Genomic DNA, 12,648 nt, shown 5'->3' with positions numbered 1-12,648 from the left:
TTGATCTAAATTAGAGGGATTAATCTTTATATATATATATATATATATATATATATATATATATATATATATATATATATATAAGTACGACCATTCTGGAAAAACTAATCATGAATATATAAAACCACGAGTCACCCTCCTACTACTACACCGCCGTTGGTTGTTATAAATAATTATAGTAGTACAAAGGACACATCACACATAGCTATAGCTCATGGTATATAATTAATTATTTGTAAATTAAACGTAGAAAAATTTTCATATAACATCTTATATTTTAACAAAATTATAATTTAATCCCTATTTTTTTACCATGCAAATATAATCATATAATTTAGTAAATATACGTAGAAAATACTTAATTAAATCTTTAGATTAAATTAACTATACTAAAAATTATAAAAATATTAAGAGCATTTTAGTTAGTTTAAAAATAAAACATCTCTTATTAATAAAATATCCTAATCTCGTTAGTTTAAATCTAATCTAGAATATTTTTTGCACGTATTTATTTAATTTATAAATTTACTTCAAACATATTTATTAGATAGGTGATTAATTAAAGATGTGGACCAAGGATTGGAGAATAGTGGACGGAGTTGCGTCCACGTCTCCCGCGCGGACGTATGTGAACGAACGGGAGGGCGTCGCCATTAGCCACCCACCTCACCCGTCTCCTCTTCCTCTCTTTCTCTCCTCCCTGCTTTCCACCTCTCCACCGAATCCATCCATACGTCTCCGGAAAAAGGCTCGCCCTGGTTATGACCTCCACGTGGACGTCGCCCAACGGATTTGCGTGGGAGATTATATTCGTTATATCTTGAAAAATCTCCTATCCGTATTTAAAATATTAAGGATTTTTTTAATATAATTTTGCTCTTTATCGTTTTATCGGCTAAATCTAACTAATTATAATTAAAACTAAAATAATACTCATGTAATGATGTAAAGACTATTTTGTCTTTTAATAAATTTTTATCTAATATTTTGAGTTAACTATAATTTAATATTACTTTAGAAAAACTAAAATATATTTCATTTGATCTCAAAGATTAAGAGTTGGTGTTGGCCCATTGGTCCAAGCACGGTTTCAACTGCGAGCCAACATATGGATTGTGTATATGTAATAATTTTAATCATGCAATTTCTGTTGAATATAATTAAAATCATCGGATCCATTAATTAATGCACTAGCAAGCATTGTATGATATCCTTGAGTATCACACATTTCCTTTTGTACCGGCATAATTTTTTTTTTTTTTAAAAAAAATTACCGGTTAAATTCCTTTTATTTCTATTTTTTTTTCTTGGTAGAATTATTTTACATTTTAGATTACGACAACAATACAGTAAGTATTATTAAATCTGAGTTTTATAAAATTTAGTAAAAAAAATAATTATGAGATTGAAATAAAATAGATGGGTATTTTAATTATTTGAGCGTGCTCTGGCATAAAAGAGGAGGAAGTGAAATATATTTAACCAATAAAAAAATGATTGACATTCACCTAAAAAGAAGAGGAAAACTCAAACTGGTCCAAGGGATAAAAATGGAAATTACTAGGGTAGGACGAGAAGGCAAAGAAGCCTGCAGAGGCCAGAGGGCAGGGAGCGCAGAGCGGAGACTGCGCAGACCATGTTGCGGGGCCCACACACAACCCCATTCCGAGGGGGCCCGCGAGGACCGCCCGCCCTGCCCCCCTTACGTATCCTCAAAGAACGGGACTGCTCCTCCGCTGCGGCGCTGGTTGTGCGAGTCCTCGTCCGGCCGGATCCCCTGCAATCTAGAAAGTTACACGTGTTAGCTAGCTAAGCTAGGCGGATTGCGAGTTGCGACGCGCTCTATTATCCAACGCCCAGCTGCTGCTCCTGCGTTGCGCACCGGTGGAGAGAGAACTCGTTTCGCGTGGAACTTTAAATATGAAAAATGTGTCTCTTCTTTCCTTATATTTGGCCAACTAAACGTGGAATTTGAAAATTATTGCTACATACAAAATTATTGAGAATTGGATAAGTTTTTTTAATACATTTAAAGTATTAAATAAATATATTTTTTATTTATAATTTAATTGATTTTATTTTAGATTCGCTAAAAAATCTCGACTCGACCTAAAAGCCCAACCCAATCAAAAAGCCCCCTATTAAGCTTGACCCGTCCTGAACGGAAATATCTTTTAAAAAATAAGCCTACCTAGTTTCTATCCGTATCCAGATCACGATAGAGTCATATAAATTGGTAAAGTGATTTTGAATATGAAAAAAGAAATATATCATTAGTTGTGCTATACTGCATGTCTCCTATAGTTAAAAAGAAGGATTTAGTGATATAAGATTTATATAAGCTGATATGGGTTTTGACAAAGATAAACGGATTGAATCCGTTTGTTCCAATGAATTCTTGTATCTGTATATATAGAAGCAAACATGATTAAAACCATCAGATACATAAGATTAATATATTGGTGCACAACATATGGTAGGGATGAAAACATATTGGATCCATATTCTTTCACCAATTACATAGATATAGACATTAGACAATAGATAAATAAAAATGAATACAAATTAGATATTGAACTAATATAGATGTACATCACACAGAGACTCTATGATGTATTTATTTGCTAGGAAGTAGGAAAAGATAGTGACAATATTTTTAACATTCGGTCACCTTCTATATTTTATATTCTATATGTTATCGTTACTTATCATAGTTACTTACTTTAATCAAAAAAATTTAATTTTTTATTTACTAAAAAAATCTCACTAAAAACTTTTATCACTCTATTCCCTCCATTTTTTGTCTGAATGACAAGGAAATAGAGAGACATATTAGCCCATTAAATATGTTATAATATAAAAGATTATATTCCACAATATACCAACCTATCAGCTCGATCTTTTATAGTTGGTTTCAAAGTAGTATTATTATTATTATCTTAGACCGAATCATGTTTAGTTCCAGGTTTTGAGGTGACTTTTGTTTGACTGGGTCAAGTCAACAATTTAGTTTTGAATTCAAATCGCTCGCTTTTCACCCTAACCTTTGGGATTCATACATAGCCAAATGTCTAGGAATTCAAAAGTACTATTATTATCTTATACAGGACTTCTTCTTTTATAGCACTAAGCATTCTAAACTTTTGGTCTTAGTGCAAATAACACTTATATTTTCTCTCTAAATAAATATATATATATATATATAACTAAAAATTAAGTTATTTATTTTGTTATCTCTTTAACGATATCAGTGGTTGCATTGTTATTGCTCCATTAAAAGTCAAATGGGGCATAGTGATTTAAAAAAAAAAAAAAAGGTTCACAGAGGTAAAATATTTTTTGTCCGAGCAAAGAAAGTAAAATGTATTTTAAAGCAAAATGAGAGAGAAAATAAGTTTAAATTTTAAAGTATATATTTATATATAGTGCTGCTCAGAGGTCTAGTAGACTAGTGGACTAGTATATATATATATATATATATATATATATATATATATATATATATATGAATCTAGATTTCTCCTTAGTTAATATCTAAATTTTGTAATGTGACCAGATTAGTATCCACCATTATAATATAAATAATATGAAGCATATTGATGAATACATAGTGACCATGTTCATATATAAATAAATTACCATCATTAGTACAAAGAAAAAAAGATGGAAATTATGATGCACTAATTTTAAATGTTAAATAAATATTTAATTCGTCATAATTTGTCGCACTTCTTTCCTGATACCCTAAGCTCCTCCTCCAAGATTCATTCATTTATCGAGCATCCCCCGTGATGCCCGAAGCTCTCATTTCATACTAATGTAATCAATATAGCTGTAGATTTATTCTTTTGTTGTGCATCTCCAATAATCAAGGCTGTCAAAAAAGTTCACCGGCTCGTAAGGCTCTTGAGCTCGGCTCGAGCTCTAAATGAGCTAAATTGAGCAAAATTTTTAAGCTCGAAATGTTGATTGAGTCGACTCGAACTAGAGTCAACTCGCTCAAGGTAAACTCAAGCATGTTGATGAATAGGATTGATATATAATATATGAGATAATATTATATATATATACTAAAATAAATGTATAAATGTTATATAGCATAATTAATTAGAACAACTTTTATTAACTCAATCAACTAGGGTTTGAATTAGCATGGATGCTATGTCAAAGGGAAGCGGCCACCGCATCCTGTTCAAAGAATGTCTTTCTTTTACCTCTCTCAACTGGATGGGTAATAGTCAATTCTAATATTCTATAATTCCCATTAAATATGTGCTAATATGCCATCAAAATTAGATGCAATCTCTATAATTATCCCGAATTACTGAAGCAAATTGTACAATGGGAAACTAATTAGTAAAAGAAACTCATAATAATCCAGTAGCAGCTTATTAAGACTACATCAGGGCCCATAAAGATCCCAGGATGGCAAGATACAGCAGCCCAACTCTCATATTCTCATGAGGTATTATGGTCTAAGAAAGGATTGCTTATATTATAGCCATTTTGACATTTAATTATAAGAATAGTTAGTTATATTTAGAACTCATGAAGTATTACAATTTTCAGATTTACCCCCTCATTAGTCTTTGTGACACATTGGCTATTTAAATCCTTTTAGATGCTCTTCCCTACTTATCCATTAGATTTAAATAATATCACATAATGATATGACTTGCCATATAGACACTATTTTACCTATATTTAAGAGGAACAAAAAGGAAAAGTTGAGGGTGAGATAGTCATTTGATGTTTTTAGTTAACACTATAGGTAAAAAAATAATTAGATATAAATCTTAATTGATCATAACAAAATAAATGAAGGATTTCGAAGGCAAACACCATCAAAGCATCCATTCCACTTCTTTTGGGCTTTCAGAATATTGGATCCAAAGTTCATTGGGCCTGGCCCAATATATCTGGGAAAAGAAAACATTATATAGAAGGGAATTTTTTTTTATTTCAGATCCTTTTTATATATTATTTCTATTTTAACCCCTCCTTTTTTTTACCTATCTAAATTGACTCCTATATTTTACATTTACTTCCTACTAAACCCCGTGCCGTTAATTCCGAGACTAACCATTAACCTAAGGTACTCAAATTACTAATATACCTTAGATATCCCTTAATAAGACCCAACTCATTTACTAAATTAAAAAAAAAATCCTCCCAAACCTTTCTTTCCTAAGGGCTAAGGCTCTTCTTCTTTGCCAAAAGATATACAATCAAATTAGTAAAGTATTATGGGTAGTTTGAGTTTTTTAGAAGTTATGTTTTAAAGGCAAAAATATATTCAAGTTAACCTGAGATTTTTTTTAAAAGGCTTATAGTGAAATATAGGAGTCGATTTAGACAAGTTAAATAAAAATGGGAGGGGTCGAATTAGAAATAACTCAAAAAAGAGGGGCCAAAATAACATTTTTACTGCATAGTTTTTTAAATCATTGTATTCTTCAAAAAAAATATCATAATATTGAACCATTTCAAAAATGATATGACTAATCACAATTAAAACGGAACTTACATTAATAAAAAAACTATTTCCATTAAAAAAAGAACTATTTCAGTATAAATTTCTTTAAATGGTTATAAAACTATATAATGATACCAATATTATAATAGAAGAAAAGAAAGCTTTAATTTTTTTTTTGGTTAAGATAAAAGCAGTGATAAATATTTTACACTTTAAATTCAAGAAAAAATATATTTTTTAATTATTTATATGTATTTATTCACTTTAACTACTATTTATTAGGGAAAATCTATGAATAACCATAATGGCAATATTAAAAAGTTAAATTTCTTAATGGCAATTGTAATATTTTAAAGAATATCGTGGTAATTATGATATTTTCAAGCTTCACACTGCTTTCTTTGGTGTTAAAAATGAGATCAAATAATTATTAATTAATAATTAGTGTATGATACGATTCGGACTTTACCGACGTCGTCTCGAGCATGGATTCACTTTAGGAGTGTTTTTATTTTATATTTTAGTGTTTAATTTTTATTAAAATAAGTTTTCTGTAAGTCGCATTCGAACGCGGGTGGAGTGAGTTCGAACGCGGTTTGTGAACGGGGTTGTGAACATGGTAAAGAGAATGTATTGTGCGTTCGAACGCATGCATTGCGTTTGCAAATACCGACAGGCGCGTTCGATCGCGCGTTCGAACGCCTGCATCGCGTTCGCAAATCCAGAAGAGCGAACTCGGTGCGTTTGAACGCGGTCGGGTGAGTTCGAACGCGGTCGACGAAAATTGTGTTTTTAGAGTTAATTTTAGTTGTTGGTTAGCCTATAAAAGGATGTGGTAGGGAACCAAATTGATTATTGATTATTGAGATTGAGTTTTGCCTTGCCTCCTTCGTCTTCTTCGCTCCCGTTCTCTCAATCCCTGGCGACGCCGCTTCTAACCTCTCTTGTCCGGCTAATCACCCTAGTCCCTTAGGGGTGGCCCTCTTCTCTCCCTTCGTCCAATCTATGCAACACTTGCCCTAATCCTTCCATCAACCACAATCCTTCCACCTTCACTTTTCACCGGTGCCATCACATTAACGTCGGTCCACCTTCAACCACCATTACCTAGGATCACGTGCCTCCATCCACGGATCCAAAACAGACCATCTGACCTTTGTCCACAAAATTGGACGATATCTCGAGATTCCCACATCCGATTCGCCTGCAACTATATTTGTTGGAAAGATCTTTTCTGGAGCTACAACATATCAAAGTTTTACGTCGATCTGACGGCGGCATATTTTGGGATCTTATTTCAAAGTTTCGTGCCAGATCTAGTCCAGATCAAGAATTGGAAAAGATCGACCATTCACCAAAAAGGCGTGATCGTATCAAGTTGGTATCAGAGCTCCATAGCCAGAGGTGTGATCGTATCAGTGTAATTTAAAATGCTCACATTAGAAGCTGCGCGGTGCTAAGAATTTTAATTAGGGGTGCCAATATCTCCAATTACCTAAAAAAATACTTGTGGAAATATTATCTATTATAGTAATCTAGCACTAAAATATATTTTAAATTTAAGGAATATATGAAATAATATTTTAGATTTAAGAAGCCAATCAGTGCTATTTATTATAACAAGAAAACAAAATTCCTAGGGTTGCCATGCCCTCTTATGTATACATGGCTCCACCAATGATTAGAAGGGAACTAATTAGAAAAGTACAAAAATAAAATATCTTTATCCATCTACTAATTATATATGGGAACAACATAAGTACATAAGCAATTGTTGACTATACTAACAAAATTCTTTGATGCAAGATCTCATAGTTGGAAAGTCCTCAAATAAACCTAAGCATCAAAACATTTTATTTCTTATCTTGTTTGAACTATATAGGGAAGAAGTTGAAAGATTACGAAGGATTTCCACCCCGAGATCATTTATACGTTATGAAGCTTTTTTAATTATCTGAGCACTCTTATTATCTATGCACGTTGCCCCTAATAGAAGCCAAATTCATGCCGAAAGCATGCCTTAATATGGTGATTAAGATAAGAAAAGTTTCATAGACAAAGCATGCTCATATGTTCTAGTGATTGAAGCAATCTCTCAATTTCTAAAATGTCCATAAGTCTAGGTTTTTAACCAATCTACTAATCGTGGCAAATATTAAATACTATAATTTTTTTGGCCAAGTAAGCAGCTCAGTAAATTGCTTTAAGAGAAAACGGTTTATAAAGTGTCTATCTCTATATTAGCAGTTTATTATTTTATTTAGAGTTAATTACAATTAGACTCATAAATTATATATATTTTTTATTTTTACATAGATATCTAATTTTTTTTTATCTTCTCAATCTCCTACCTCGACAGTGTCAATGAAAGACGTTAAATGACTCCGTTACCATCAAATTTTTTTTCTAAAATAAAATTAAATTTATCCCCTAAAGGGCTTAAAATTAATCCAGTAATATTTTTTAATAGGAAAATATAATAGTATTGAGAAGAATTGACCGATATGTCCAACTTATATATCAAGACGACTTACCTCTATTTTTAGTCTATGATAACTTACAAATGACTCTCTATTAATAAAATAAAAATATATAGTTCTTTACTAAATTATTTAAAGACTATTGTCAAACAATAATATCTTTTTTATAGTAAATAACAAATTAGCCAAAACCTCACTACAAATGCAATTTTACATGTATACCTCTTCTATTCAAAATTGAAGAACAGATCATTAAATCCATATTTAAGAAATTTATAGTGTGATTATCATCAATCCTTAGAGACAGTTTATAAAAGTAAATGAGATATGTTTCTCTATTTAATTTTGTATCAAAAATAATATTATCTTAAAAAAGCGAGCTCTCACCATGACAATTTTTCTACAACATATATCAGAAATATTTGGCTTACTTGGCGAATTTATTTTCCTCCCAAAAATCCTGTGTCATTTTTCTTCCCATCAATTATATACCTTCTAATCTTTTAATAGATTCCATGGGAGTCCCATTATTCTCAATTTTTTTTATTATTTTTTTACACGTACACCTCTAACATCCATTAAATTCAGTGTATGCTAAAATCCCTTAATTCATTTACTCATTAATTATTTTTAAGTCAGTGTTTGTAGATACTAGATATAGCTCTCAAAACTTGGTCCTTTTCTCTATTGCTAAGATATATATACGTAATTTTTATTTATTTTTTAAAAATAGTGGAAAATATATTTAAAGATTAACCACTGTAATGCGTTGGAAAAGAGCCCTCAACTAGTAAACCCAGAACCCGAGCACATTACACGCTGCGTGCTGCCAATCCCAACACGACACGTATCGATCTAATGCGTATTCGAGAAATTTCTAGAACCACGTCTCCTGGCTTTATTTGAGTGTTTCTCTCCCTCCACACACCATCCTCAGTGGCGGGCAGCCACTGGATGTAAAGATTTTCATACAGAGAATCACCACGTGTCGCATTCTAAACGGCTGATATAATCCTCCTTGAATCCTGTGTACGATAGCGTCGCACGCTGCCCCTTAACTACGAATACTAATACCCCACGTCTGTCAAATGGAAACGTGGCGAAAGGAGACTCGTTTCGAGAGAAAGTGTAGATTACCTTTCTTAGGACAGGACGAGGTGAAGTTTTTGCAGAAATCTACCTCGCATTTATTAATTTATAAGCCCTCGCCTTGCTGCACTCCTCCATCCGAGGACTCGAAAGCCTAGACCTCTCCGATCACCAATCACCAAGGGACAGAAGAAGCCCAAGGAAGAATCCATGGCAGGAGCCGCATCTTGGAACCCCCTCTCTCTCAAAGCCCCACCGATGCCCTCCTCGTCGTCTGCGGCGGCGCACCGGAACCTCCCGTCCTCCCTCCCGATCGCTGTCGCAGGCAAACCCTTCCCGATCTTGAGGGGCATGGTGAGGAGGCCGGCGAAGGCGGGGTTCCGGCCGAGGGCGGCGACGGACGACGACGAGTGGGGGGAGGAGGCGGCCCCAGTGGCGGTGGCCGAGGAGGTGGAGGTGGAGCCGAGCGAGGTGGCGGAGCTGAAGAGTAAGCTGAAGGATTTGTTGTATGGGACGGATCGGGGTTTGAACGCGTCGAGCGAGACCAGGGCGGAGATCATAGAACTCATCACACAGCTCGAGGCGAGGAATCCGACTCCGGCGCCCACCGAGGCGTTGCAGCTACTCAACGGGAAATGGATCTTGGCGTAATTCTCTTGAACTAAAATTCTCTTCCTTTTATTCCTTTTTAGTTTGGTTTAGATCGTTATCTCATTTCCGAGTTAGTTACGAGTTACTTTATAATTTCTTTTTTACTATATTCTTAGCTTGTAGTGATGATTCCTAATTATTTTATGTAAAAAAATGCTTTTTTTTTCCTTGGATTATAAACTCTAAATCCATCGATAAGTCTCTGAAGTCCATTCTGGTGAGCAATATGATCAAAATTAAAAGAGGCTTTGGTATATCATTAATAATTTGTTACTTTTGTTCTGATAAATTCTATGAGAAAAATGGAAAATTTCTATCCTTTTTTCTCATAATTTTCTGAATAAACTGATCGCTTCTAGTCTGGAAGCCCAAGATTTGATAATCCTGAATTAAGTAGTGTGAGTAGGAAAAAATTGAAACAGGGATTTGGTTCAATTGTTGCAGGTATACATCATTCTCACAGTTATTCCCATTGTTGGGATCGGGGAGGCTGCAGCAGTTGGTGAAGGTGGAGGAGATATCACAGACCATCGATTCAGACAACTTCACAGTGCAAAACTCAGTGCAGTTTTCTGGGCCACTTGCTACCACCTCTGTCACCACCAATGCTACATTTGAAGTCCGAAGCCCCAAGCGTGTCCAGGTACCTTCAATCTCGAATTATTTATATTTTACACTTCTAATATTAGCATCCTATGTTTTTAAATATGTCGATCAGGTACCAGTAGGTTGCATGAAATAGGGGAAGTGTAAGTGAAATAAGTTAGATCCTGTCAGACTTTTCAAGGTATGGGTTTTAGATGGATATTTCAAAATAAGTTACAGCAGATCGCTATTTTACTTAATTTAGAATGAGGTAGGAGTATATAGGAAATTAGGAAGTTTGAAGGTAAAGTGGAGGGCGCATGAGATAATTTTGGATATAAAGAATGAAGAACATGCATTTGGCTTAGGGCGGCGATAGTTATCAATCATTAAGATTTTGGAGATAAACATAACCTCAGAACTATAAGAACATATCAAATTTTGTCACAAATGTTGATTATACAAGTTTATGCTTATTTAGCATCTCTGCAGTCATCTTTCTGTGTTCCCGAGTTTTGACAACTAAAGTTCCTTATTGACTTTTTCCAGATCAAATTCGAGGAGGGTGTCGTCGGCACTCCACAGCTTACCGACTCCATTGTTCTACCCGAGAAAGTAGAGTTCTTTGGGCAGAACATTGACCTCTCTCCTTTCAAGGGTGTGTTTACTTCTATTCAAGATGCGGCGTCATCTGTAGCAAGAACGATCTCTGGACAACCACCACTTAAGATCCCGATCAGCAACAGTAATGCCCAATCCTGGTTGCTAACCACCTACCTTGATGAGGAGCTTAGAATCTCAAGAGGCGATGGTAGCAGTGTCTTTGTGCTGATTAAAGAAGGAAGCTCTCTTCTAAGTAAAACTGATGCCTGAAGACCTAGTTATGCTTCTTAAAGTTTCACTGCTAGATTACATATGTATTAGCAGTGAAATGCTTGTGTAAGTAAATATAAAATGTTAGATATTACTAGTCATGATACTTTGTGTAATTAAAATAAACAGTTGGATGCTATAATATGAGGCTGATGATGAAAGACAATACTAGTATGCATTTTTAAGTACATCTAATGGCTTACCAAACAGTAGAGTCTACTGAGACGATGACTATTTTGTAAATAAGGGGCATAATTGAATGGAAGAATTCTATTGGAATGGTCTAGCATGTATTCTGAAAGTCAAATAATTTAATGCACCTTTAAACATTATAATCTTAATCGAATGATTATAATAGCCGGTTTTTATATTTGGTACCAATTTTAAAATCATATTACGTAAAAAAAAGAATATATTAGTTAAAAAGATTTAATTAGATGTGCCTAACTTTCTAATTTTCTTATTATACCCTTGAAGATCTTAACTATTAAATTTTCATCAAACTGATTGATAAACAATTAACTTTACAATACGGAAGAAGCGTTCTACACGCTTTTTTTTTCTTCCCTTAAGATTTATCTCTTAAATATAATTATGCCTTAATTATAAGAAATATTTATTTAATATTAAATAATTTAAATTTGATTATTTGGAGATGAACTTTAATTTAAATATAATTCTCTATCTCTATTTATTAAAATTTAATTTAAATCAATCTTAAACTAATGTAAATAATAAAAAATAATTAAAAAGATAAAATATAATTAAATTTTCATCAAGTTAATTATAAGAAATTAATACCCTTATTTTGATATATACATAAATTACTCTCAGTTAATGATATATATGTCTTTTACTTAATAAAATATTAAGATAATATAATTGTCAAAAAATAATATGCAAAATTATATATCTAAAAAAATTACCTACGTAATATCTTTTATTCCTGTTATACCCTTAAAGATCTTAACGGTTAGATCTTCATCAAATTGATTAATAAAAAATTAACTCTATTTGTTTACATATTTCGCTATTTTTACTTTTTGAGTTCGAAGTTATAATTTCACGTTCCGTAGTTATCTATGTATGTCATTGCTTTTGGACTCTTGAGTTATAACTTCCTTTTCTGTAGTTATCTACATATTTCATTGTTTTTAACTTTTGAAGTTTTAAGCTATAACTTCTTGTTCTGCTGTTATTTATGTATTGAACTATTTTTTACTCTTTAGGTTCTAAGTTAGAGCTTCCTGTTCCGAAATTATTTTTTAAATATCCTACTAGTTTTTGCTCTTTAATACCCTAGTTAAATTCCTTTTCCCTATATATTTTATTGTTTTTATTCTTTAAATTTTACATAATAATTTTCTTGTTCACATTATATGTGACAGAGAGTAAATATTTTTTACACCTACCTATTCTTGAGACAAAAGATATATAAAAAAAAGGCTGCAGCATTAAACGCATAACTAAACGCATAACGTGACTTTCTCTCAT

General features: G+C 32.9%; 1 protein-coding gene across 1 annotated transcript; it reads left to right on the top strand.

Moving 5' to 3' along the window:
* The first annotated feature begins 8,889 nt into the window (after window positions 1–8,889).
* LOC140794761 (probable plastid-lipid-associated protein 2, chloroplastic) lies at window positions 8,890–11,342 on the top strand. Its single transcript, XM_073146928.1, has 3 exons — window positions 8,890–9,692; window positions 10,141–10,339; window positions 10,831–11,342. Exons 1-3 carry the CDS (start codon window positions 9,256–9,258, stop codon window positions 11,152–11,154), a joined length of 960 nt encoding a protein of 319 aa, XP_073003029.1. The 5' UTR covers window positions 8,890–9,255; the 3' UTR covers window positions 11,155–11,342.
* Window positions 11,343–12,648: the final 1,306 nt, after the last annotated feature.

Source organism: Typha latifolia, chromosome 9, assembly GCF_019914945.1.
Source record: "Typha latifolia isolate L0001 chromosome 9, TyphaL0001v2, whole genome shotgun sequence".
Taxonomy (NCBI): domain Eukaryota; kingdom Viridiplantae; phylum Streptophyta; class Magnoliopsida; order Poales; family Typhaceae; genus Typha; species Typha latifolia.
Note: the sequence above shows the minus strand (reverse complement) of the source record. Positions and strands in the feature narration are given on the sequence as shown.

Bases quoted from the DNA above. Each gene is read 5' to 3' on its own strand.
- LOC140794761 (XM_073146928.1), top strand. From the start codon at position 9,256: ATGGCAGGAGCCGCATCTTGGAACCCCCTCTCTCTCAAAGCCCCACCG. The intron at 9,693-10,140 runs GTAATTCTCTTG...CAATTGTTGCAG, and splicing joins AACGGGAAATGGATCTTGGC to GTATACATCATTCTCACAGT. The intron at 10,340-10,830 runs GTACCTTCAATC...GACTTTTTCCAG, and splicing joins GAAGCCCCAAGCGTGTCCAG to ATCAAATTCGAGGAGGGTGT.